Genomic DNA, 24,433 nt, shown 5'->3' with positions numbered 1-24,433 from the left:
AGGAATAAAATAAAATAAACAGGAGTAATTTTAATTTGGTAGCTCTTACTCACAATTAGAATGCCTATCATTTGCTTCCAATATTCGAAGATTCCTGGATTCCCATTAGCTTTCACTGATGACTGCATTTGAAAATATCCAGCCAACACAAGTGTCTTTTAAGCTCCTAATGATGGTCACAAAATTCAATTTTTTTCATTTTCTCCAAGAGCATTTATTTAAACTGTTCCTAGTTCTCAGTCTTAAAGTTCACAGAAAATATTTCCTCTGGAACCATAAATTTTCTTGAGTCAGAGTCATAATCATACAGTTGTGATCATTTTTGTCTTAAAATGCTAGTGCTTGAGCAAAATGGAAACACTTGAGCTCTTGACTATGTGAACTGTCAGAGCTCCTGAATTATTTTAAGTATTTCAACTATATTATCTAATTTAATTCTTTCAACCACCCTGAATTCACCCATTTGATAACTATAGAGACTGAGGCAGAGAGAAGTAAGTAATCAGACCTTGATAATATAACTCTTCAGTGCTCCTAAGCACTATCTGATAGCACTTTCTTTGCATAGCCCAGGTGTTATCCTCAGTGATTCAACTAGAGCCTTTGGACATCTAAGATGGAAAATAAAGTCAAATTGTCTCACCATTTGGGACACAGAAAGATAAGCCCATAATTTTATACAGTTTGAAAAGCACAGTTCTAAATGGCAGCCCCTGAAGCTGTGCACTGTACAGCTCACATGGACATATGCAGGGGACCTGCTAAAATGCTCCCTCACACAAAATGGATTGTATTCTTCATTCCTTCAAGTGGTTCTAAGACTGACTGTCCCTCCCCCAAAAAACAGCTTCCTCTTAGTCTTTCTTCATGCTTGGTACCAAAATTTGACCTTAGATTCTCAAGATTAATATTACATCATCCAAAGACTGCTGGGAGTTCCTCAGGGTGAATTGCAACATTCCTATCCATTTCTTTAGTTTCTAGTCATGGGGAGCAATAGTTGAAGACCTGGATTTTCAGAAATGATCTCTAAGGAGTTGGAGGCAGGCTGCATACAGGTTTAATTTTCTGGATAGGTGAGCATGGTGGTGGCCTTTCCATGCTGTTTCAGAGCTTAGCATGAAATGGTGAGTTACCATCCTCCAATGGAATATGCAATGAAGCTGCAGCCATATTTTGCCCTCAGTGGTAAGGGGAGTCACTCAAGCATTGAGATTTGGCCTCACTGTCTACCTATGAAGACACACAGCCCACTTACAACAGGGCAAAAGCTCCTCTTGTTATTAAATCCATATTTTTTCTATTTCCATAATATTATCTATTTGATGATAATAATAACAATAAAGAAAATAAATTTGATTAATAAGGCTTCCCTGAATATCCTGTGCCATTTTGCAAAACAATGTATTCCATTTAATTTAGAAAACAAAGTCCATTTCAGAGAAAAAACACTGACCATACCCACTGAGCAACAAAACATAATTGGAGTCAGAGTTTCATATTCTGGTCTATTTTGGCCTCAAATCCTCTTTGTATGTTTCCAGGTTTTCTACTTAGAATGGGAATATAACCCCAGTTCAAAACTATATCCCTGGACTGAGATAAAAAAAAAAAATGATCTTCTTGCTGTCTTGGCCTTTGGGGCCAGCAGCAACTTCATGCTTTCTCAGATTCTGTCTATCTTGCTTGCTGAATTAATAGTCACGTATTTTTAAGAGTAATTTAACAAAACATAAAAAATCATATGTTATTTGGCTATTCAATTCCCCAATCCTGGACCCTTGATATTTTTATTTTTGCAATCTCATGATTTTAATTATGAAAATAAAAAGACAACCTTAAGAAGAATAGCCCTTTTAGGTATTCAAAAGTGGCAACCACAATATAAGCTTTGTTTTTATCCTCTGTATATCAATTATGAGGTGGATCATGAGTCAGCCCCTGCACAGTGAATACTTGATGCCTTACTTCACCTCATTATCAAAGGTAGCTCATAATTATCAAAGTGGTACAGGAAATAACACACTATCTGGAAATATTAAATATGTCTCCTTCGCATGAGTCACTTCTTACCAGAGTTCCCATTCCTCACTGGTCCCACCTCCATGGCTCTGTTGTCCATGGCAGGAACTATGGTCCTCAGTACCTAGAGCCAAGAGCTTTTTGTGGTCAATCAGAATGTTTGAAAACTGAAAAGTGAAGTTATGGGCTCCAAAATACAAAAGAAAACTGCAAAAATAAAGAATAAAATTTAATTAAGTGTTCAAAGCATAACATTATGTCATTTTCAATAATTGTCAAATGAATATTCATAAAAATTTTACTATATTTGAATAGAAACTTGTGGGTTAATTTTTTTTCATTATGCAAGTATTCTCAAGTATGCCAGATGATTACAAAGGAAAAAGAGCCAGTATTAGTTTAAAAAGATTAAGAGTAGGCATGTAATTTTAAAAGCAAAGTTATAAAGACCTTTTCCAGATTTTTATAGCAAAAATAATAATGTATAATATGGAATACAGGTCCATTTTAATATATTGGATATAATATACAGTGAGACCATATTAGTCAGCTTTTCTTCACCATAACAAAATGCCTGAGAAAAATTAACTATAAGGATGAAAGGTTTATTTTGGCTCATAGTTTCAGAGGTTTCAGTCCATAATCACTTGGCTCTATTTCTAGGACTTTCTTGAGGCAGATCATCAACTTGAGGAAAGCTGCTCACCTTGTTGCAGCTAGGAACACAGAAACAGAATGGGTCCAGGACAAGATACAGTCCCTCAGGGCATACCACAAAGGCCAACTCCCTCAATTATCTCCAACCTCCTATAGTTTCCACCACCTCCCAATCATCTATTCAGCCATAAATGTGTAAATGGATTAGTCCATTGATGAAGTTAGAGCCTTCATGGATACAAACGTTTCCCAAAAGCCCCTACTCTGAGCATGTGCTACAGGGGACCCAGGCTTCACACATAAGTTATTGGGGGACATTTCAGATCCAATTTGTAACAGAAGCAAATAAAGGTGTCAAAACAGTCCTACCTTTGTTACTACTCACAAGGTTATTATTTTAAAAGCAGTTTATGGTGTGTGTGTGTGTGTGTGTTGCTTTTTAAAATCACTGTAGTTTGGTTGGGCGTGGTGGTGTACACCTATCATCCCTGCCTTTCTGGAGGCTGAGGAGGAGGATCCCAAGTTCAAGACCAGCCTGGGCAATTTAGTGAGAACCTATGTCAAAATAAGAAATAAAAAAGAATGGGGATATAGCTTAATGGTGAAGCACTCTTGAGTTCCATCCCTGGTACTGTACCACATCCCAAATCACTGCATTTTAATGATAATTTATAGTTACTGTAAAGAGACTCTTAAGAAAAAGGTTAATTAGCTACTTGCAAGTCAATCAGGGAGTAACTTGGGTATTGAGGCATCCTACTCACTGTAGAACTAGCAGCTGAATAAAGGCTGAAATTTTCATGAATAGGGTAGGAGAGTTTTCTCATATTGTCCCTCCATATGGAATAGCATTCTGCCCTGAAAATAGAATATTCTGGCATTATCTCTTCCAACTCATTTGCCTTCATCTTTCCATAAAGCAGCTTCTGCCAGATGACATATTTAAGACTCATTTTTTTTTTTTTTTGGTAAAAGTATCAGACAATGCAGTCTCTATAAAAACACACAGGGAATATACTAGAACACGCTAGAATAGTTTCTCTAAAATCAGAGTTCTGTGTTGTTTGTGACTATTTTTTAGAGTTCACTGCATGCCTGGAATGAACAGCCTAATTTTCTCTTCAGAAGAGTACAGATGGATATACAAGGTCAGGTTAAATAGTATCCAACTTGGCTTTTCTATTTGTTAATTCATTCTATAAAAAAATAAATAAAAATTAACTGCACATATGATATACACATAGAAATTATTTTAGAAAAAGAAAGGAAAATTAGTCATTTTGAGAGAAAAATCACCAAATTAAAATGAAAATAGATTTCTCAAAATTTATTCTTGAATACGACATTTACATATACATTTGCAGGGGCTGGGGATGTGGCTCAAGCGGTAGTTTGCTCGCCTGGCATGCGTGGGCCGCTGGGTTTGATCCTCAGCACCACATAAAATAAAATAAAGACATTGTGTCCACCGTAAACTAAAAAATAAATATTAAAAAATTCTCATTCTCTCTCTGTATCTTTAAAAAAAAGCATACATTTGCTGTCCCATATGAAACTACTTGAAATCTTTGAAAGTCTTAATTCCTAGAATGAAAAATGATTATATTTTTAATTACTTAAGTGTCCCATCATTCCCCCAAATAAGAAGTAAAATGTTTATCTTTCCTACCATTTTTATCTAATACTTGCTGAATTGCAATTTAGTATCTAAAATTTCCAGATAGTGTACTATTTTCTGTATCTGTTTGATAATTATGAACTACCTTTGGTAGGAATTTCAAGTTTTAAAAAAATAGTCTTTGGTTGAGATGCTACATGCAATGCTATTTGTTTGATTCTTGAGGCCCTGGTTTCCCTAGGGGATGTTTAGCTTTGAGATGTAAACTGAGTTTGAATATCAATTGAAGACCTAGAGCACGCTGTTCAACCTCCTCTAGACCTCAGGTCCTTGACCTCTTGGTGGAAGAAATAATATTACTAGCTCATGGGCATGTTTTAAATGTTAAATGAGAGTACAGAGCATCTTACCCAGTGCCTGGTGAGCACAGGGCAGTGAGAATTCTAACATCTTCAGATTACCTCCTTTGGAGCCAGCAGGCCTAAGTTCTGACCTGGTCCTTCCATTCACCTCTGTGGGGAAGCACTCTTATGTAATAAATGTGTGTACAATGTCTTCATGTGGTTGATATAAAAAGAAAAATGTTTAGTGGCTTTTAATAGATTCAGAGAGCATTGGCCACATGTAGTCTTCCCATCCAGAAAAGAGCCATTCATAAGTCCATAGGTACCTGACAGGGAGATTTTTCAACATTCCACAAGCAAGATATGGGGAAACTTTATATATATATTCAGAGAGAGAGAGAGATTATAGGAAATCTGTTTTGTCAAAGAAGGTGGGTTAAAGTAATGTTCAGGGATAGAAGTTTATGAAAAGAAAGACAAAAAAAAGCAAGACTCAATTTTTGAAATCTAATTCCAGCTGTGAGGAAAATGCCGCAAAAGGGCACAGGAAGAAAATCTATAAAAGGCTTATCTGCCACTGTTGACCAAGGATTTCTTCTGTTGTTAAGCAAACAACCTGTGAGCCAGATATTGTGTTAGGTACTCTCAATACAAAGTTGAATAAGCCCCATTCCATGTTTTCAAGGAACTCACAGCATTACAGAGGTTCAAATGTCTACTGGGGCCAGATCCTAGGAATACAAGGTTGGTAAAACACTTCTTTCATCCTTGGAGTTTCCAGTTAGTGGTTAATTGGCCAAATGTAGAAAGGATCATGATATGATGCTGCTAAGGACTTTCAGAGGAGGTAGCACCAGTATTTAAAGCTTTGCATGGCCAAGCACCTAATTCAGACTGACAAAAAAAAAAAAAAAAAACCTGTCTAGGGGAGTGGACACCTGAATTAATTCCTGGAAAAGAGAAGTAAAAGGAAAAGAATAACCTTGCCAGAGAAACATATGCAAAGATCCAAAAATGATAGAGTGTGGGATTGTGGGCTGGGCACCATGCTTTCTTATTTAATCCCAGAGGAACCCTGGAAGGATGATAAGAATGTGTAATGTCCTCATTTTATAGAAAAGGGTACTGAACCTGAAAGGGATGAAGTGTTTTTGAAGGTCTCACAGTCAAAATCAGTGGCTGAACAGCGGCTGAAATTTTAATGCCCCTATGATTTCCTCTGTGCAACCATAAACTACCAATACATTACACCAAGTAAATTAATTATAATAAAGCAAATTAACCCAAATTGTTCACAGAACTAATCAAGCCAAGGAAAATGATCTTCTTAGTTTGTCTTGGAGTTAGTTGGACTTTAATGCTGCTTATGTTAGATCTTTCAGGCAGAGTAAGATGCATACTCATCAAAAAAGGGAGAAGAAGGTGAAGGAATTCCCAGTGGATTTGGGACAAGCCATGTAAGCTTATATGGCTGTCATTATAGGGGAGGGAACTCTAGTTTTCAAGACAAGGCTAAATGATAGATTGAATGAGAGATGTAAGTTTTTATTTAACCACAAATAAGGCTATACTTGATACTGTAAGGAATATTCAAGAATTTTATTCAATCAATTAATTCAGCAATTTAAGGTTTGTGTCTTTGAAAGATATCTTTAAGACAATTTAGAACTTTAGTGTGTAAGAATGAATTTTAAATGTGTAAGAAGGGAGGCAAGAAAACTATATATAATCTATTATATAAAGGGAATCACAGAAGTAAGAATCTAAGCCAAGACAAAAACATAAAGCAATTATTTTAAATCAAACTCTAATATAGTATTAGTACCAAAAAGTAACATATGCTTTCAAGTTTTATTGTTGTTCTCTCCCATAGTTCTTTGATTTCGATTTTAAAACTTACTTTAAATAGCAGGTATTGTTTTTTATTGAGCTCTTATTTATATGCTAGATACTTTGTTAAGGTTTTATGTGTTTTTTAATCCTCATAAAATCCTATTTTATCTCTGCTTTATAGCTGAGGAAACTGAGATTTAGAGAAGGTTAAGTAACTTGTTTGAGATCAAACTAGTGCTTAGTGGAGTTCAGATTTGCATGCACACAGTCTCATTCTCAAAGCTACTTCTTATCTGCATCTTACACACCTTTCCAGATGATTAGGTATTGTCCCCCAAAACAGATCTGTTTTATCAAAGAAAACTTGTTAGTATTATGTCATTAAGGAGAAATTGCCTGAGTTGCCTGTGTTATTTTACCATTAGTTTTAACATATGCAGGAGAAATTGTTATTGTACAAATGTAAATTTCGTGGCCCTGATGAAAACTTCTTTCTAAAATATAAATTTCTTCATTACTTGTTATATCAGGGGTTAAATAATTATTGAGATTTTTTCTTGTGCATTTCTGACATGTTATTTTTCAAATCCTATTTTAATGAAAACATCAATATATCTCATAAACAAGCATTTCATTTGGTAGTATGATCTGTCTAGTGGTCTTATTTCTTTTGAAAAATCTTTTAAAAATTACTCTGATTACTATGTTAGTATAAGTTAATTTTTATTTGTCTTCTGACATAGGTATCTAGAGTTAGGAGCCACTTGATTAAACATGGGGGTCTATTATGAATTTGAAATAGGAACTTAAGTTTTAATATTATCAATAATATGATTGGCTATGCACTGATAATATTTGTATGCATTTAAACAAACCAGAAAACCTCAAAGGATGATTTTTATAAAAATACCAGATGTTGATCAATGCAAAGATAATTTTTGTTCTTCAAAGTCAGGTGGTGATGCATGACTGTAATCCCAGATGCTCAGGAGGCTGAGGCAGGAGGATCACAATCTCCTAGGCCAGCTTTAGCAAACTTAATGAGGTCCTCAGCAGCTGAATGAGATCCCTTTCCAAAATAAAAAATAAAAAGTGTTGGGTATGTAGCTCAGTGGTTTAGCACCACTGGGTTCAATCCCTGCTGAGAGAGAGAGAGAGAGAGAGAGAGAGAGAGAGAGAGAGAGAGAGAATGCGAACGCAAGTGCTAGCCCAAGAGTGCCTATGATATTCTAAATCCATACTTAATATTTATGGGTCCACTTATGGTAGGCATCTAGAGTAGACAAATTCATAGAAATAGAAAGTAATAATGAAAGAATGATGGTTTTTAGGGGCTGGGAAGAAAGGAGAATAGGGAGTAGTTATCCAATAGATCCAAGGTTTCAGTTAGGGAAGATGAGAAAGTTCTGGAGATGGACAGTTGCAATGATGGCAGAAGGTGTGAATGTATATAATGCCACTGAACAGTACATTTAGAAAGGGTTAAAATGTATGTTTTATTATATATATATATATATATATATATAATGTTTTATATATATGCATTTAAATTTATGATAAAGAAGAACATGAAGAATAAAAGAAGAAAAAGGGAGGCATAATGCAAAGAAAATTCAGCAGCATTTAAAACATTTTAAATTCATTTTATTCATTCCTTCTTTTTTCTTGAAATCCAACATTGAATAAGTACACAGTTGTGAAAGGCAATCACATAATGTATTTATTTTATGTCATCTTTATTGGTCCCAAACAGAAATGGTTCTAATTCTATATAACTAGCTTTCTGTATCTTTTAATAGACAATGAAATTTGTTGACAATATTCAAATCTATACGTTGTCAGTTCTCACCTATCCTTATATTTTGAAATGATCATTTATTACTCAGCACTACTATAAAAGACAGTCAAAATGCAATCTGTTCTACAAGTAACAGAAAGCCACTTTTACTTATGCTATGAGTTTGGTTAAAGACCTTATATCATTTAATGGCTAACAGACTCAAAATATTGTCACAAACATGCTTAACATGGTGTTTATGCCTAAAAATAATAAAATAGAGTGACATTGTTAATTTCATCTTGAAAATCTAAAAATTGTAGCTGTTACCTATATCATTTATGTACATGTACCACTTTTAATAGGTATTCGCTCGTTGCCACTGTCCAACTGAAGAGGATGGATGGTATTAAAAACATTTCAAGAACTTGATAGAACTTTTTATTATATCACCCTCTATCCCTTTCTTCTCTCTCTCTCTCTCTCTGTCTCTCTCTCTCTCTCTCTCTCTCTCTCTCTCTCTCTCTCTCACACACACACACACACACACACACACATATACTCATACTCACACACTCATATCTATCTTGAAGAGCAAAATTTGGGGTGATATATAATAACTGGGTGCAAATATTTTGAATAAATAATTACTGACTCTGCTTATCTGTGAAATTAGTGTTAGTACATCTATCTTGCAGGGATGTTGCGAAGAATGTATACAACCTGAAACCTAAAAGTATGTACTATGGCATACTATAAATACATACATATGCATGTGTGTAATATGCCATACTAATAAATATTACAGATTATTATACTGACCTGAAATTTTATAAAAGAGATAAGAAATGGTAAGGGACTTCATAGGAATTTAGTCATTTAGAAGGTTCTTGCCAATGGGAAAATCATTCGAATCCTATTGTATAAACAGGGGTACAGTAAGATAAAAGGGATGGCCAGGAAACTCTACTCCACATAAGGAAAATACCACAACTCTTCTCAATAATGAGGAAATGCTGTAAGAGTTCAAAGTGACTTGTTATCATTCATGTTAGTGTGTACTATAGAATAACAGGAAACTGTAAAATTGTACCTCTGTGATCATTTTTCTAAAAAGCTAATTTAACAAATCTGCAACTTTAAATTCAAGTGCATTTTGCAGGCCTGGATATGTAGCTATTTTATAATATGGTTCTATGAAATCTATTCAGGGCAGATCAGGAAAGTGTAGAATGCTTGTTATAATCTTGAAAATAGGAGTTTACTTAGAGGACAGAAGATTGAGAGTAGAGGAATATTTTAAAGTGATAGTACCTGAGAAAACCTGGATTGTATAGTAATACCTCATTCAGATGATTTCAGCTTTCATGTTTAATTCATGGTTCTTGATAAATCCCAATGATGCCACAGGTTATGCTCCTCACAGAATGGTAAGAGAAAGGTAAATCACACTTCAGGATGCATATCTACCTGTATGTAGTGGATGTTTTCCATATGACAGTTGCCGCTTGAATTTGGGCCATGAGTAGTTGTATGAGAGAGGTTTCAGGTGATATTTGAACAACTGATACTTTAAAAATATATTTGTATTTTGTAAAAAAAAAAATACAATCAGTATATTAAACTCATACAAAGTAAATATAAAGTTACTTTTTAAATTTAGTTTTAAGTGTTTTAAAAAACAAGTAACTGAAGAAAATTTATCAAGGAATGGCAAAAGTAGGCGATGTCCAAATGATTGAAGTTTAAGAAACATCATGTCATGTGATAGCTTTACTCAGCAAAAAAAAAAAAAAAAAAAAAAAAAAAAAAAAAAAAAAATATATATATATATATATATATATATATATATATATATATAGATGAATGACACATCTGTGAGCTCACACATCTGTGGTATAGATCAACAAAATATGATGACAACAGGCAAATAGAAAGCAGCCTACACTTTATATAATTAAGTATATTCAGGAAATTCTGGGAAATAATGGGAGCTTTTGATCACGGGCACATTTTCCAAAGCCTTACTAACAAAGAGGGATGCTTCTTAAAGCCTGGTTTCCCCAGGTTCTGACATCCTCCTCTACCTGGACACCATTGCAGGCCTATGTCAGGTAGTGTCATGTCTTCTCCATTCTGAGAAGCTTTTCAGAAAGTAAGCTACAGGACACCCACATTCAAAACCAGTATTTAAAAATGATCGTGTGAATACTTGCCTTACAATGGACACCCTACAGTAATATTGAATAAGTACTATTAGTTGTTGTTGTTGTTGTTGTTTTAACCTGTCCCTACCTTAAAAGATTAGGGGGTGAAGCAAAGTGAAAAGTTGAAATCTCAACAGCCTAATGATACTACATGTCACTCTTTCTCTTTGATAGCAATCTTGATGTACCAATCCCAATACTGTGGGTATTCTGGTTCGTTGTATATGTTGTCTGATTCACCACTTGAATTTGTTTTCTTTGGGGATGGGAGGATCTATTAGTCATTATGGGACTGTTACTCAGGAGATGCCCAATAAGTGTGTTAGGGTTTTCAGAGGACTCTGGGACTGCAGGGAGCTTTGAGCAAGTTAGTGAAGAATGGTTCATAGAGCTGCACCAGGCCCTCCCAGTGTGAGTGACAAAGAAGGGAGTGGCCACTAGCAAGTAATCTCACTGGGACAGAGCTCTTGGGTGGGTGGGGGGAGACTGGGAACACAGGGCCAATTATTTCTGGAGAGCTTAACATGACATTCAGACATGGTACTCTGTGATCATTGTCATTTTCCTTCTGATAAGGCAACAAAAGACAGTTGGCAGACCTTCCGTGGGAGAGAACAGTGTCACAGATAAAAAAGAAGTTGCTTTGTTTTATGTGCTTGCACATTTTCTTTCTTTTACCACATTAAAATTCTAAGGAGAAAAAAAGTCAAATCTCTCTTAAGTTCTCCTCTCCGGAATGAATACCTCCGAAACCTTCTTTGGAATTTGTAAAAATATGTGATAAATTAAACTGCCTCAAAGTGACAGCAAGATTCTAAATGTGGGTCAGAACTAAGAAGGTGCAAATGTCCTTGGGCAATCATAGGAAAACAGAAAAACTTAAAAGAGATAATTAAGTGGGAATCAATTTATTGGCATTTACCTCGAGAAGCCTGAAACTCAAAAGAAGACTAAATCACAAATGCACCTTGAAGTGTGACCAGGGGAAAAGTAGAGGGTTTGTTTTAATAAGCAGCTGGAGCCTCTGGCGGATGCCTTACTACATTAATTTTCCAAGTTGTTTGGGTGGGTCACCACTACACTCCAACATCCTGTCTGTAAATGCTAAATAAATACCAAGTTCACGTCAGACTAGAGAACCAACACACTAACTAATGTCATTGAAGGAATCAGAATGCTTAAATTATTTTTCAGTTGATAATTCACATTCAAAATAATTGAAGTTGGCACACACAGAGGAATATCTATGCTTTGTACAAATGTCAGAGCGACAGACAGGATGGCCAAATATTTCTTGTTAGGAGGGATTGGAATCAACTTAGATTATATGTACTCTAATAGAACAGCTTTTATTTCAGAAGTAGGATGTGGGGGCAGGTATTGGTCTGGAAAATGAGATGCTAACATGATGTAAAGCTTCATTGTTTACTGAGGAGCTGTTCAGAATTAGCAAACTCAGAGTCTTTGTGTATACAAATCAATGAAATTTGCATCATTAAAAAAAATAAGGTTTAAAAACCGTTGTGAAAGGGAACAGCCTCGGTACATGCAGCCACTTGTCCAGCAAGAATACATTTGGATTTTTCAGCTTAAACATTTCAGCACCTCCTGATGGAAGGATGCCTATTACACTTAGCTGAATTTTTAAGAATCAGTTTTCAGGGCTGGGTTTGTGGCTCAGCAGTAGAGCGTGCGCCTAGCACATGCGAGGCCCTGGGTTCAATCCTCGGTACCATATAAAAATAAATAAAAAATAAAGGTATTGTGTCCAACTATGACTTAAAAAAAATAAAAATATTAAAAAAAAGAATCAGTTTTTATCTCTACAACCAACCCCCAAATGTGAAGCATTTTATTAAAATTTGATTAAAATGAACTACTAAGTCCTCAAGTCCTCTCAACTTTGTTCCTGATGAGAATTTTAGTTTTCAGTGTTTCGATTTGGTACTTTGAGAAAATATCTTCTTTTTTTTAATAAATAAAAAACTCAGTGGAAAGGGGTGTGTTCCTCATAAAGGTGCTCATGGATTTTACCCAGATAACACAGACAACTCATTTTCTAGAGGAGGAAAGAGTTTTACAAGTTTTGAGAGGTCTCCTGTCTGCTTGGCTGGTTTATAGTTCTGGACTGGAGCTGGTCCGCCCCTTTCTTTGTAAGTTTCAGCAATTGACCAGGCCGGACTGAGTGCTGCTTTTTTTTTTTTTTTTTTTTCCTTTCTCACTTCCCTGCGATGTTTTGAACTGCCTTCTTACAGACGTCATTTGGCCCTTGAGGAATAGTCCCCCCCCCCCCCCCAGAGAGATTGAGTGATAGTTCTCATTCACAAAGGCTTGGAGTCAGATTCTTTAACAGGGGACACACTGGAGATTACGTTGGCAGGTAAACCAGCCCACCCAATCCACACTGGAGAGCTTTGTTCCTTCCCTAATTTCTTTGCTCCACCTAGAAGACTGCTTTCCTGTGGTTGCCCTGAAATGAAACTTCCCTGCCAGCTCTCCGTGTTCCAGTCCTCCCCGTCATTTTCTTTCCCTTTCTCCTCTACCTGGGTAGTTTCAGTGCTGGAAACCTTTAACCTGTTATTACGGAATTGCTAAAAAGAGATCAAGTGACACTTTCACTATGCTGGTTTCCCCTGTGACCCAGATGAAGAATAGATTCAAAATTCAGTTCCTCTCTTGGCAATGTAAGACAGAGAAGAAACTGTCACTTCTGAACAGCCTAGTACTGGAGTAAATTCAGTATGAAAGAGGAACGCACTCCTGCTGCTGAGAACCTCCCGGATGAGCTGGACTGAGGGCAAGAGGTGGATTCCCAGAAAAGTGAATTGCTTCAAGCAGCCTCCCTTGGAAATGGAATACATTTAAAATCATCTCTGAAGAAAGACAGCTGAAATGTTTTAATTAGAATATTTGAAAACATTTTTTTTTTCTTTTTCCTCCCCCAAAATGAGCATTATTATGAAGCCAAGATCCAGGTCAACAAGTTCACTAAGGACAACAGAAGCAGTTTGGTAATGTGCCTTTTTTTCTCATGATTCTCCCTCTTTCCCTTTTAAGACATAATATGTGAATATGTTGTGAGTAATTGATGCGGTGTGAGATGTTAAGGTTTTGTGAGAAAAAAAGACAGTATTCTGTTTTATTCTCTATTTTGCTTTGTATCTTGTCTGCTGTATCCAAAGAGGTGTACACATTTTGTTGTTGTTGTTGTTGACTCCATGTGGACTGTAGCCATTTATCTGATGATAATTTTTAAAGTAGGAAAGGCACTGGCAAATATAGTGGGAATTTTGAAAATGAAGACTTGTCTTTTTTCGCAGTCTGATTTGATTTCTGCTTTTCTCTCTTTTTTTTTTTGCTTGCTGCAGGCAGGCTGGAAGTTGACAGTCTGTGCTTGTCTTTGCAAGTAATACTTTGGCTGTTGGCATAGATATTTAGGAACTAATAATGCTATGTTTCTTTAAACATATGAAACCACCTGAATAGCAAACTATATGGCTAAATCTGTATCAGATCACTTATCATTAAATCATCTCTCTTGTTTTGTTTTGTCATAATAATATTCTCTACTAGTTATATTTTGGGTAATTTTAATATTTTCACCATAATGAAATGTATATTCACTCTCATTTATTCTATTTCCCCAATACTTGTTTCATATGCTCGTAAGTACATAATCCTTAAGGAAAATTTCCCAAGAAAGTATCTTCTGGTCTTAAATAGCTATTTATAGAATATTTGTATGGTTATTTCAGAGGTTAATCTTATTTTGTTTGTCTTAGTGATTTAAATAAACAACTAAGCTCATCTCTAAAATATAAATCATCAGGTTTCAGAAAAGGAAAATAAAATAAATGATTAAGAGCCCCTGATCAGGGACAGGATTAACAGGCAAGCAAAATCTGTTATGCATTATATGAGTGGCCAAATGTATATCTATATACTCAGATTATTTGCTAAAGAAATTCAGATTGTGTTTATGGAAGTGGGTACTTGTTTGCTGTTTTTATACTAGTACTTTATGGTGGGCTGGAATCAAGAATAGTACCTCTAGTAGGATTTCCTTGAGTTTTAATATATTATAGATGAAAATTTGTTTCTTATAATATTTTCCATTCCTTATAAAAGAATACATGCAGTAACTCTTCGAGTTTATTGAAAAAATATTTGCACATGCAAATATATTTGTAAGGTCCTTTCTTGTGAAACAAAAATACTGGGGAATCCTTAGAATTCTTTTAAAAATTTCATAGCTAATGTAAACCTCTGAAATGAGTAATCAGAATTCATAAAATTAGGGAATTTTTCTCATTTGATGATTTATATGTTTCTTAAGTGAAAAGATCTGATACTAAAACAATAGTATTTAACTAATCTATTTTCCTTATTGCCTAAATTTCCGGGAGACTTGTTTTCAAATTCTGACCCCTATTGGCAATAATTAGTTAATTTGGGGACTAATAATGTTGACACCCTGCACATGTCAGAGATTGTCATATTAAATTATCCTACAACTCTTCTACTATTTCAAATTGTATGAGTTATTTTCATGAATACATAGAGCCACAATTCAAAATACATATTGAAAAATATTGATTTCTCAATGTGTCTATGCTCTATTTAACATTAAATATTCTGCATGATGTTAGGGTCAGAATGATTTTTGTATAAAAAATAAATTTCTCTTTTTATGTTAATGATTCCTAGATATAACTGCATACTACAGAAACTGCTCTACTTGTTAATATTACTTCTGATTTCATAATATAATTTCTTGGGTGTATCTCTGTGGCTTTCAAATAATTTGGCCTGAGGTGATAATAAGTTTTTAATTACAAATTTACCATTTGTTATGCCTTTTTTCCATTCAAAAAGTATACACACTTGTTATATTTATTTATCTTTATATATGGTGAACTCACTAGGATTATAGAGTAGCTATATTCTACCTTCAAATTCAATATTCTACCTTCAAATTCTCTCTTAGAGAAAATACATATTTGTGTGTATAGACACACACACATATTTACTCAATTAACAAACAAACAAAAAAGCAAACCTCTGCACTCTTACTCTGTACCTCTTCACACAAAGCCAAAAGCCTCAAGAGCTCAGCTGGGCAATGTTTTCCCACCAGAGTTTCTATTCTAATATCTCATCCACCTGCACACCTCCCATTCCTTTCCAAACACCAAAGCCTGCTTTACTCTTTTTCACAGTTAACATCCCACAAAAGACACCTACTGGTTCATCATGTCTCTCTTTTTAAGATTTTTTAAAATTTTTCATTCTGCTCTTCAGAATAATTTGTTCTTAGTAGCCCAAAGTTTGGCTTTACCATCTTAATTCTAGTTCTGTAAATCCATCTTCTATTCTATTGGCCCACTTTCTGCATCTGTCTGCATCATTCCTCTGGGAAGTCCCAAAACCAAACAGTGCCTTTGGATGTCTATTATATGTCTTCTTCAAGAACCCAGGGGTTTGCATTACTTCTTCTTTACTTTTTCTCTCTCTCTCTTTTTTTTCTATCAAATACCATAAAATTTCATCCATATTAACTTTCTTTAAAACCTTAATTAAGTTGTGATGGCACAGTCATATTTTTAAAGGGATTTCACAACAAATTTCTAATGATATTTCACACTCTTCCTCTTAGTTCATCTTCTGAAAAAGTCGGGTTTAGTTATCATTAAAATTTTACGAATTTCAAAACATGAAATACAAATAATCTTGAAATTATTCTCTCTCTTTTCTTGTAATATAGGTGTCACAAAATTTGAGCTTATATAATAAGGTATATAAGAGATTGCTTCTATTCATTCAGTAGTTATTTATTGATACTACAATATGGCCAGGTTCTAACAAAAAGTGATTATGGCATTTATTTTAAGCATTTCCTTGAAACAGTTACATGCATGAAATTGAGAAAAAATTTAATGTATATTTTTGTGCCCATAAAGAATAAAATTAACAAATATATTGATTTAAGGCATTGTTTGCTTTTCTATATTTCCATTGTTTCAGTAACAATATTCAAATTCTATAAAGCAAGCAATGACATTGCCTTTCCATAAATATTTGCATATCACATGGCTCCAATTTTGATATCTGTATAGGGCTTTCCCATTTACAAACATATTTCAGGGATATTTCCTCACTAATGTAATTAAGACACATGATTTAATTTAAGTAAAAAGTTATTAGCCTCACAAATATAAATGTAAAGAGAACTTTGGTTAAAAAAAAATTGGACTTTGTTCTTTCCTGCTGCCAGAATATTCAGCTTTTAGGATTCACTTGTTATATTTAAGATCATTCATTATGTAACCTGGGGAAAAAAAGATCTGCTGCTCTCCAAAATATGACTGCAGCTTTTTTTGTTTTGAAGCAGATTTTCAAATGAAATAAAATATGTAAAAATTGTACTTAGGTTTATAAGCATAGAAGAAAATCTGGGAGACTTCATTCCAAGATTTTGGTAGTGGTTACTGTGTAGGGGTAAAAAAAGGTAGAAATGCTGGTACTGGAAACTTTCTTTTTGTCACTCTATTCCTATATTATTTGACTTTTTCTATCAAGGAAGTATTATAAATGTACATTATTAAAAATATTACTATTATGTGCATATTAGTAAGTTCATCTCTATATGTATAGTTTAGTATATGTGTGTGTGTGTGTGTGTGTATGTGTATAAAATCATTAAAAATAATTTACTCAAGAGTCCAAAATGTAAGTATTTTGGTACTGGGAAGATACAATTTTCTCGAATACATTCCAGCTCAGACCAATAAATAATTGCTTTTTTTATGATTACCTTTCTCCTCCTAAGGTTGTAAAAATCCACATTGGTGAGCATCCTTATTTTGGCCTTAAAATCACAGTGGAAAATATTTGCCTAGGCTACTGTGACTGGTTTTTATAGTTGAGAGTAAAAAAGATATAATCTGTTGGTAGGAAAATTACTCATAACCCCAAATCCAATACTCAACTCTTCTCATTTTCAACTTAACCTATGTATCTTAAATAGTTGTATATACTATTTCTGTACTCTGATACTTCATTCAACATAGCACTCTTTTTTCTAAGAATAATTTGTCCACTTTTTGTTTTACAGAGTGTCATTTATGAGAACTCTGTGGAGAATTTTATGTACAATGTATTATTTAGATTTTATAACAACATTGAAAGGTAGAGTTGTTAATCCACATATTACAGAGTAGAAAATGAGTCTATTAGATGAAATATACTGGGTAAGGGCCATGTAACTAGTAACTGACAGGGAAAGCGGGAGATAGAACCCAAATCTGTCTTCTCCAAAGCAAAAGCAAAGGCTCTTTTCAATTCAGCATGTTGTTCCCCTCTACTGTGTATATTATTTATATTATTGTCATTCCCCCCGCCCCGGCAGTACTTGGGATTGAACCCAGGGGCACTTCTTTACCACTGAACTATATATCCCCAGCCCATTAAATTTTTATTTTGAGACAGGGTCTCACTAAATTGCCCAGACTGACCTCAACTTGTGATCCTCCTGCCTCAGCCTCCTGGGTTACTGGGATTACAGGCATGTAACACCATGCCCAGCTATAATTTCATTTTTGATAACTGAAAAATTTTCTATCTTGTGAATATATCTAAATACCCTGCAGTATGTGGAAGCTGTCTTTTTATAAGTATGATATACTATGAAGTTTAAGGCTCTGTTTGTTGTTGAAAAATGTCTGTTCAATAGATACTTGTAATTATAGATTTTATGACATTATAATCTCTACTGCTAGCAAGTAAGCTCCTCTGTGTCCTACAATACAGTATACAGAATAAGGACATCATTCCTTAAGACTGGGGGATATTAAAAACATTTGTAGAAATGAAATGTATAAGTACAGATATAAAAACACAAATAAAATGATAAAACATACACTGAGTTTTTACCTTTGCTCCCACCCCAAATCTAATCCCTATCCATGCAGTACCTCCAAAGAGCTAGGTCCCAAGCAGCTTGTTTGAAAACACCAAGCTAGTAACTGCTAACATCATGCATAGTATTATTCTCTGTAGGTGTAACTTCTGGATAGTCATTTGTGTTTTTGGTATTCCTGCAGAGACTGAGATAAAGTGGCAGTTAATTGAACTTCTTAAGGAATTTAAATAACAATAATTTAAATTAATCTGCCTTACAAGATCTTACAGTTAAGGGATATTTCTCATTTCTGAGAAATCACAGGAAAGTTGTAATTAAATAATTAGTATCTATTAATCTTATTTGGCATCTTTTTTTTTCCAACTTTAAACTTGTCTGGGAGGAGGAAATCACTGCTTATTAAGTATAATGCATAACTGACAGTTCAGGAATTCAGCCTGGTGATTTGTAAGGAAATGCTGAATTAATATTGAATTCACCACAAGAAAGATGCTTCCCCCCCCCCCCCCAGGGCATTTCAAACTAGGTTCTCCATCCCCTTTTTCTATCACGTCACTGGTGATTAAATGTCATAAGTAATATTGTGTCATGCAGCCCTCTGCCAGTGACACTGAATTCTGTGGGGTCTGCATCAATACAGCTGTCTCTTTTTTATGTGTGCAGCGGTATTTCTAACTGTATCTGCACCCTTCTTTACCACTGACCTTGAGCATGTGATAATTTTGAATCTGCAACTTGTCTTTCAGCAGAGGTAAAGCACTAGCCCATTTATTAGGTCCGCTGTCATTCATTCCCATCATAGAGTGAGCTTTATTGAATTAGAAGGAATGAGGACATGAGTGTGATGGTGAGAATAGGAATGATTGGTCACAGAACCACCCAGTTGTTGCTCGTGAGATTGAGGAGATTCCACTATGAAGCTGAAGAGGAAGAATATTGAGGTTTTCAGGGAGTTTTTCAATTTCCTCAGAGAAAAAAAAATGCCTGAGGGATACATAGGAATATTCTGAATAACACTCACACTTACTAAACAAGAAGAATTGCCAAAGCCTGCATAAAGGCGAGGAGACTGGCGTATGGATGAAAGGGAATAAATTAAGTTGGGGAGGAAGATAGTCATGAAGAAAGCTGCATCTCAAACAAAATCCAAAACAGATTTCCCTGACCCTATGGAAATGATACATCTTCTTAAGATACAGTACAGGGGTTGGAGATGCATTACAAAATGGACAGTAAGAGGTAAGGTATACTTTAGCCAAAAATACCATACCATTCTGGGGTAAAGACCTGCAGGAAGGCTGGGGTGGCACAGGGGCACAGAGAGAGAGCCTTGGTAAAGTGCTATTAGATGTACCTGGGTAGAGATAACTAGTTGAGCCTGTGTTGGGGATTTGTCTCAGTTCTCAAATTACCTAGCTCTGTGGTCAAGTTCGGCCTACACTGGGAAGAACTTCAAAAGAGTGTAGAGTAGGAAGAATCCCATAGCCTACAGATGTGGTTTCTTAATACAGCAGGGGAAGCATACATGATAAGTGTTTATTAATTACCCTCAGCCTCTATGGGGGATGGGCTCTCCCAGGAGCATCTTGGGTGATGGTGAGGATGTGAATGGGAGAAACTGGCAAGAGACTAAACTGCCATTCAGAATAGAGATTAGAAAAATGCAAGGGAGGATTTCAAGGGAAGATCTGGAGAAGTCTGGTCAGAGAAGAAGGAAGATTCTAGACACACTAATATAAGAACTCCAGCCTATTCTGAACCAGATATTTACACTCTAGGGCCTTAACCTATCAAATCATATTGTCAACTTATGGGCAAACGTTGCCATTAATGTGCTTGAATTAGAGGACATTTCCTTCTCATCTCAGCCCTGTGAATTCTGTCACAGAATAGGGGGAGGCAAATGCAAGTCTTTCCATTTCTCTGTTCCACATGACCGAAAACCAGAGATTAGAAAATGAGAAAGTAGTTGTAGAATGCATACCAAAGATTACAGCTTATAAAAAGTAGTCCTGATATCTTAAACCCACACAGTTAGAAAGTTTTGGTTACACCTAATAAAATGTTCTCTTGCTTAAATTTTAGCCCATTCCCTCGTAGTTCTCAGTAGATACAGCAATAGTGCATCTATAGATAAGTGAACTCTTTTATGTAATTTGAAAATTGTTATTTAGTGTTCTTGGACATTTTTCCATTTCATAGTGTGAAATATTCATTCTGAATTGTAAAATAAATGGCACCAGTGTGATTTGTTAAAAGACATGTTTCATTAAAGATAATTTTATTATGTAATTGTCTTTACACCCCCACAGAAGAGTGTTCCCATCATACTTAATTCTCCTTCCTATTCAAAATACATTCAAAAGGAGAAATTCAGGTTCTTAATTAACTTATATGACGTATTTATGTACATATAGAATCCAAAGATTATAATTTCTAACATCCATGATGTCATTCCATTGCAATTTGATAGAATTTTTTCTTTATGTCAAGGAATTTATATGACTGACATTCCTTTGCCAAGTCACTGCAAAAAGTGTCAACTTGTAACCAATGACATTCCAACATGGAATAAGTCATTGCTGACTGTCATATATTTCTTTGATACTACAGCTTTGTTACAGGACGGCCATTAACCCATTGGTAGTCAGATAAAGAGCTAGCTAGGGGACAGCATTTCCTAAATCTATAGCAGTATTTGGAGCAGTAACCTTAGTAATGATGATGGATACAGGGTATTGAACATCTGTTTGTCAAACATTGAACTTGTTACTGTATACAATTGAGTTTATTTCATCCTCAAAGCAACTATATCAAATTACACTAAAGTCATACAGCTTGTAAAATCAGGGTGCTGCAGATAAACCTTGGTCTGTGGAATGTTAAATCCCACTGTGTTATTGCTGCTATTGCTCTTGTTGGCTTGTTTGCTTTGCTGTACTATCTAAACTAGTTTGTCTGCACATGGTGATTTTACCTACTGGTATTGCTAAAGTTAATAGGCTTCTACTTAGACCTTTTCTTCTGTCCTTGATAGTTCAAGCTTCTTTTAATATGTGCATATAAAAACATGTTTGCCTTTGGTATTTGTCTACTTTCTCTCCCATGATTTGCATACAAGCCTTCAACCAGGGACCCTAGAGATGTGTTAAGAAATAGAAGATGGACTTTGACACAGTTGCATTCCTTAGAGATCTAGCTAGTTCCTGAGTCACTTAGCTTAGTGACCCTCTGCCTCTGGTCAGACTATAAATTGCACTGTTTTGTTCCTTTCGGGCGTTTGACCAGTTTGTAGGACCATAAATTCTTTTAAATGAGTAGAACCACAGAGCATAACCTATAATATAATTCTCCCCACCCCTAACCCCAATGTGCAACTGGCCAAGTTTTGCTAGCCTTTAACATTTCTGGTTAAGTAAGATCAAGAATAACTGTTAGAAACAATGTCAGTGTTTGAGCCGTAAAAGGTTTTTGAGTTTTAAAAACTCAAAAATAAATTTGAGGTCAAACAGAGCTGAAAACTAGTTCATCAGACAAATGTATGAAGGACAGTCCTGTCATAATTTGTGTTGGATTTGAATGTAATTTTTTAAACTTATTGCTGGGAAATTAACTAATGCATAGCAATTCATCAATGATACTGTTAGGCCTTTTCTGCCTCTCTAAACCTCCTTCTCATCTAGTCTGGAAGCACATTCTTGGTTGTATAATTCATAGATCAATATTTATAAATACGTAGTTCCTAGATTGTTATTCACAACATTGTTCATAGATTCATAACATTTATATCATTCTTAGAAAATTATTTATAGGTTATTATTTCACAGATCCATAGATGAGTCTCATCTTTCTTACCAGACCACAGACTGGGCAGGGATTCTCTTTAACTTACCCTTTCACCTTAATTCAGCAAAAAAAGGGCTTAAGCCACCTTCTTCATCCTACAGCCTGGAATGATACTACAGGATAAGCCACACAGCCACAGGATGTGAATGTCAAGAATGCAGTAGATTGGTGAGAGAAGGCAATTTGCATTCCACAGTCACTGGCATCTACTTATTTTATTATGAATAGTTACCCCAAAATGTGTAAAAGCATTACTTTGTTATAATTTACAAGTATACATTGGGATAAGAGTTGCAAGTGAAGGTGAAGTAAACCAACTTGGGGACAGGAAGTGGACCACAGAAGATTCCCTGAATCTTTTGATGGGAAAAAAAATTTACCAATTATTTATCTGAATCACGTTGTTAGAAAGGAATGTAACTGTATATAAATCAGTGTTTCTAGAGTAATATAAAAGACACACACACAAAAGCAAACTTGCTGTTAGCAAACATGCCATTATAAAGTCATAATTGAGAATATTATTTTACATACATAGGTATGAAATTATACCCTTACTTAAAATTACGAGTGAAATTTCTCCATAACTGTAAGGTCTTTTTCATGTATATAATAAAAGAAATAGTCCTGTGTGTAAAACCAAGATGGCTAACCTTTTTAATCTAAAGGTGAACTCTCATAATTAGTTTCAGCTACACTGAATTGATATACTGAGAGCTGCCTTGGGCTCAGAGAGAAAAAGTACTTTCATGAATTCATGATATTTATCCAACAGCAGAAGGACAGAGTGTGGCTGTTTGCCACTTAAATGGCTCTGGTGATCTCATGATAATTCTATGTATGTAAACTTGCTATTAAATGTGCGTGCAGATAAAGTTGCTATAGCAGAAGCAGAATATCTACATGTATCAAATGTGTATGTATAATTTTTGACATAGCTTTGTATATTTGTCACCCATATTTTGTGTAAGTATAATAAACATAAGGACTCAATAGTCTCACCAGAAACCAAAAATTACCTTTGTTCTTCTTTAAGCCACTTCCCATCCCCATAGAGATAACAATGATTCTGATTTCAAAAATCACAAGTTATGATCATCTCCTTTTGAATTTTATATAAAAGCAATAATATAGCATGTATTATTTTGTGTTTGGCTATTCCCTCCAGCCTATTGCAAAATGATGTTTGAGAGATTATCCTTGTTTATGTGTATGTTGTTCATTCATTCTCACTGATGAATGGTTAATTAACTTTTGTTGGAGATATAAATTCAGGGTAAAAATGGGTTAGCAAACTGTTTAAATCATAATTTCGTATGTAACACTATATGAGCATTTAAAACCGTTTTCATGGGGCTGAAGGTGTAGCTTAGTGGTAAATCACATGCTTAGCATGTGGTGAAGTCTTTGGTCCCCACACCAAAAAAAAAAAAAAAAAAAAAAAAGAAAGAAAAAGAAAAAAGAAAAGAAAAACTGGTAACAAAACTCCATTGTCCTTTTAGAATAATTGTTTGAATGTATAATTTAATGTCTACACTCTGTTGCTTAGATTCACGCTCAATGAACATTTCTTCTGGGAAGCCATCCTAAACTTCCCCATCCAGAATGAAAACTCCTTTCTCTGTGCTCTCCTGAAACCTTATGTATTTCTGTTATAACTCTGTTTTAATGTTGTTATTTGTGCAGTATAGTTATTTATAGTGTTGAGCTTTATTTTGTCATATGCACACATGCATGAAATATAATTTGCTCCATTACAATCACCAGTATTTTCACTTTCCCTCCTGTCCTTACTTCTACTGGTCTTCCTTATATTTATTTATTGTTTTTTAAATGCTTTTATTAAATCATTAGAGTTATAAACGATATTGGTGTTCACTGTGACATAATCGCATATACATGAAATATAAGGTGCTCTGTTTCAGTCCCTACTATTTCCTCTTTCTCTCTTCTCCTTCCTCTCCCTTTCAACTTCCTCTACTCTTCTAGTTTTCCTTCTGTTTATTTATTGTTTTACAATCGGTGCATTAAAGATGTACACAAAGATGAATTTCACTGTGATACATTTGTATATGTACATGGCATAATTTGGTTAATTTTACTCTGTGGTTCCTCCCTTTTCCAGTCCCTCCTCTCTCCTCTTGGATCTGCTTCCTCTAATCTACTGAAATTCCTTCTATTTTTTGGGGTCTCTCCCATCCCCCCCTT

General features: G+C 34.9%; 1 protein-coding gene across 6 annotated transcripts in view; it reads left to right on the top strand.

Moving 5' to 3' along the window:
- The window catches only part of Pde4d (phosphodiesterase 4D), an 816,241-nt gene that overhangs the window by 545,779 nt on the left and 246,029 nt on the right, over positions 1-24,433 (top strand). The window contains exon 1 of one of the 6 annotated variants that reach the window (XM_046456223.2): positions 12,773-13,469. The exons of the other annotated variants lie outside the window; for them this stretch is intronic. Coding sequence (XP_046312179.1) covers positions 13,405-13,469 — 65 coding nt within the window. The 5' untranslated portion in view covers positions 12,773-13,404. Of the gene's footprint in view, positions 1-12,772; positions 13,470-24,433 lie in introns of those variants that run through there. 6 annotated transcript variants of the gene reach the window in all.

This window comes from Marmota monax, unplaced genomic scaffold (genome assembly GCF_021218885.2).
Source record: "Marmota monax isolate L192 unplaced genomic scaffold, Marmota_monax_Labrador192_F-V1.1 WCK01_AAM20220418_F8-fsc00037, whole genome shotgun sequence".
Classification (NCBI taxonomy): Eukaryota; Metazoa; Chordata; class Mammalia; order Rodentia; family Sciuridae; genus Marmota; species Marmota monax.
This window is presented reverse-complemented; position numbering and strand designations above follow the sequence as displayed.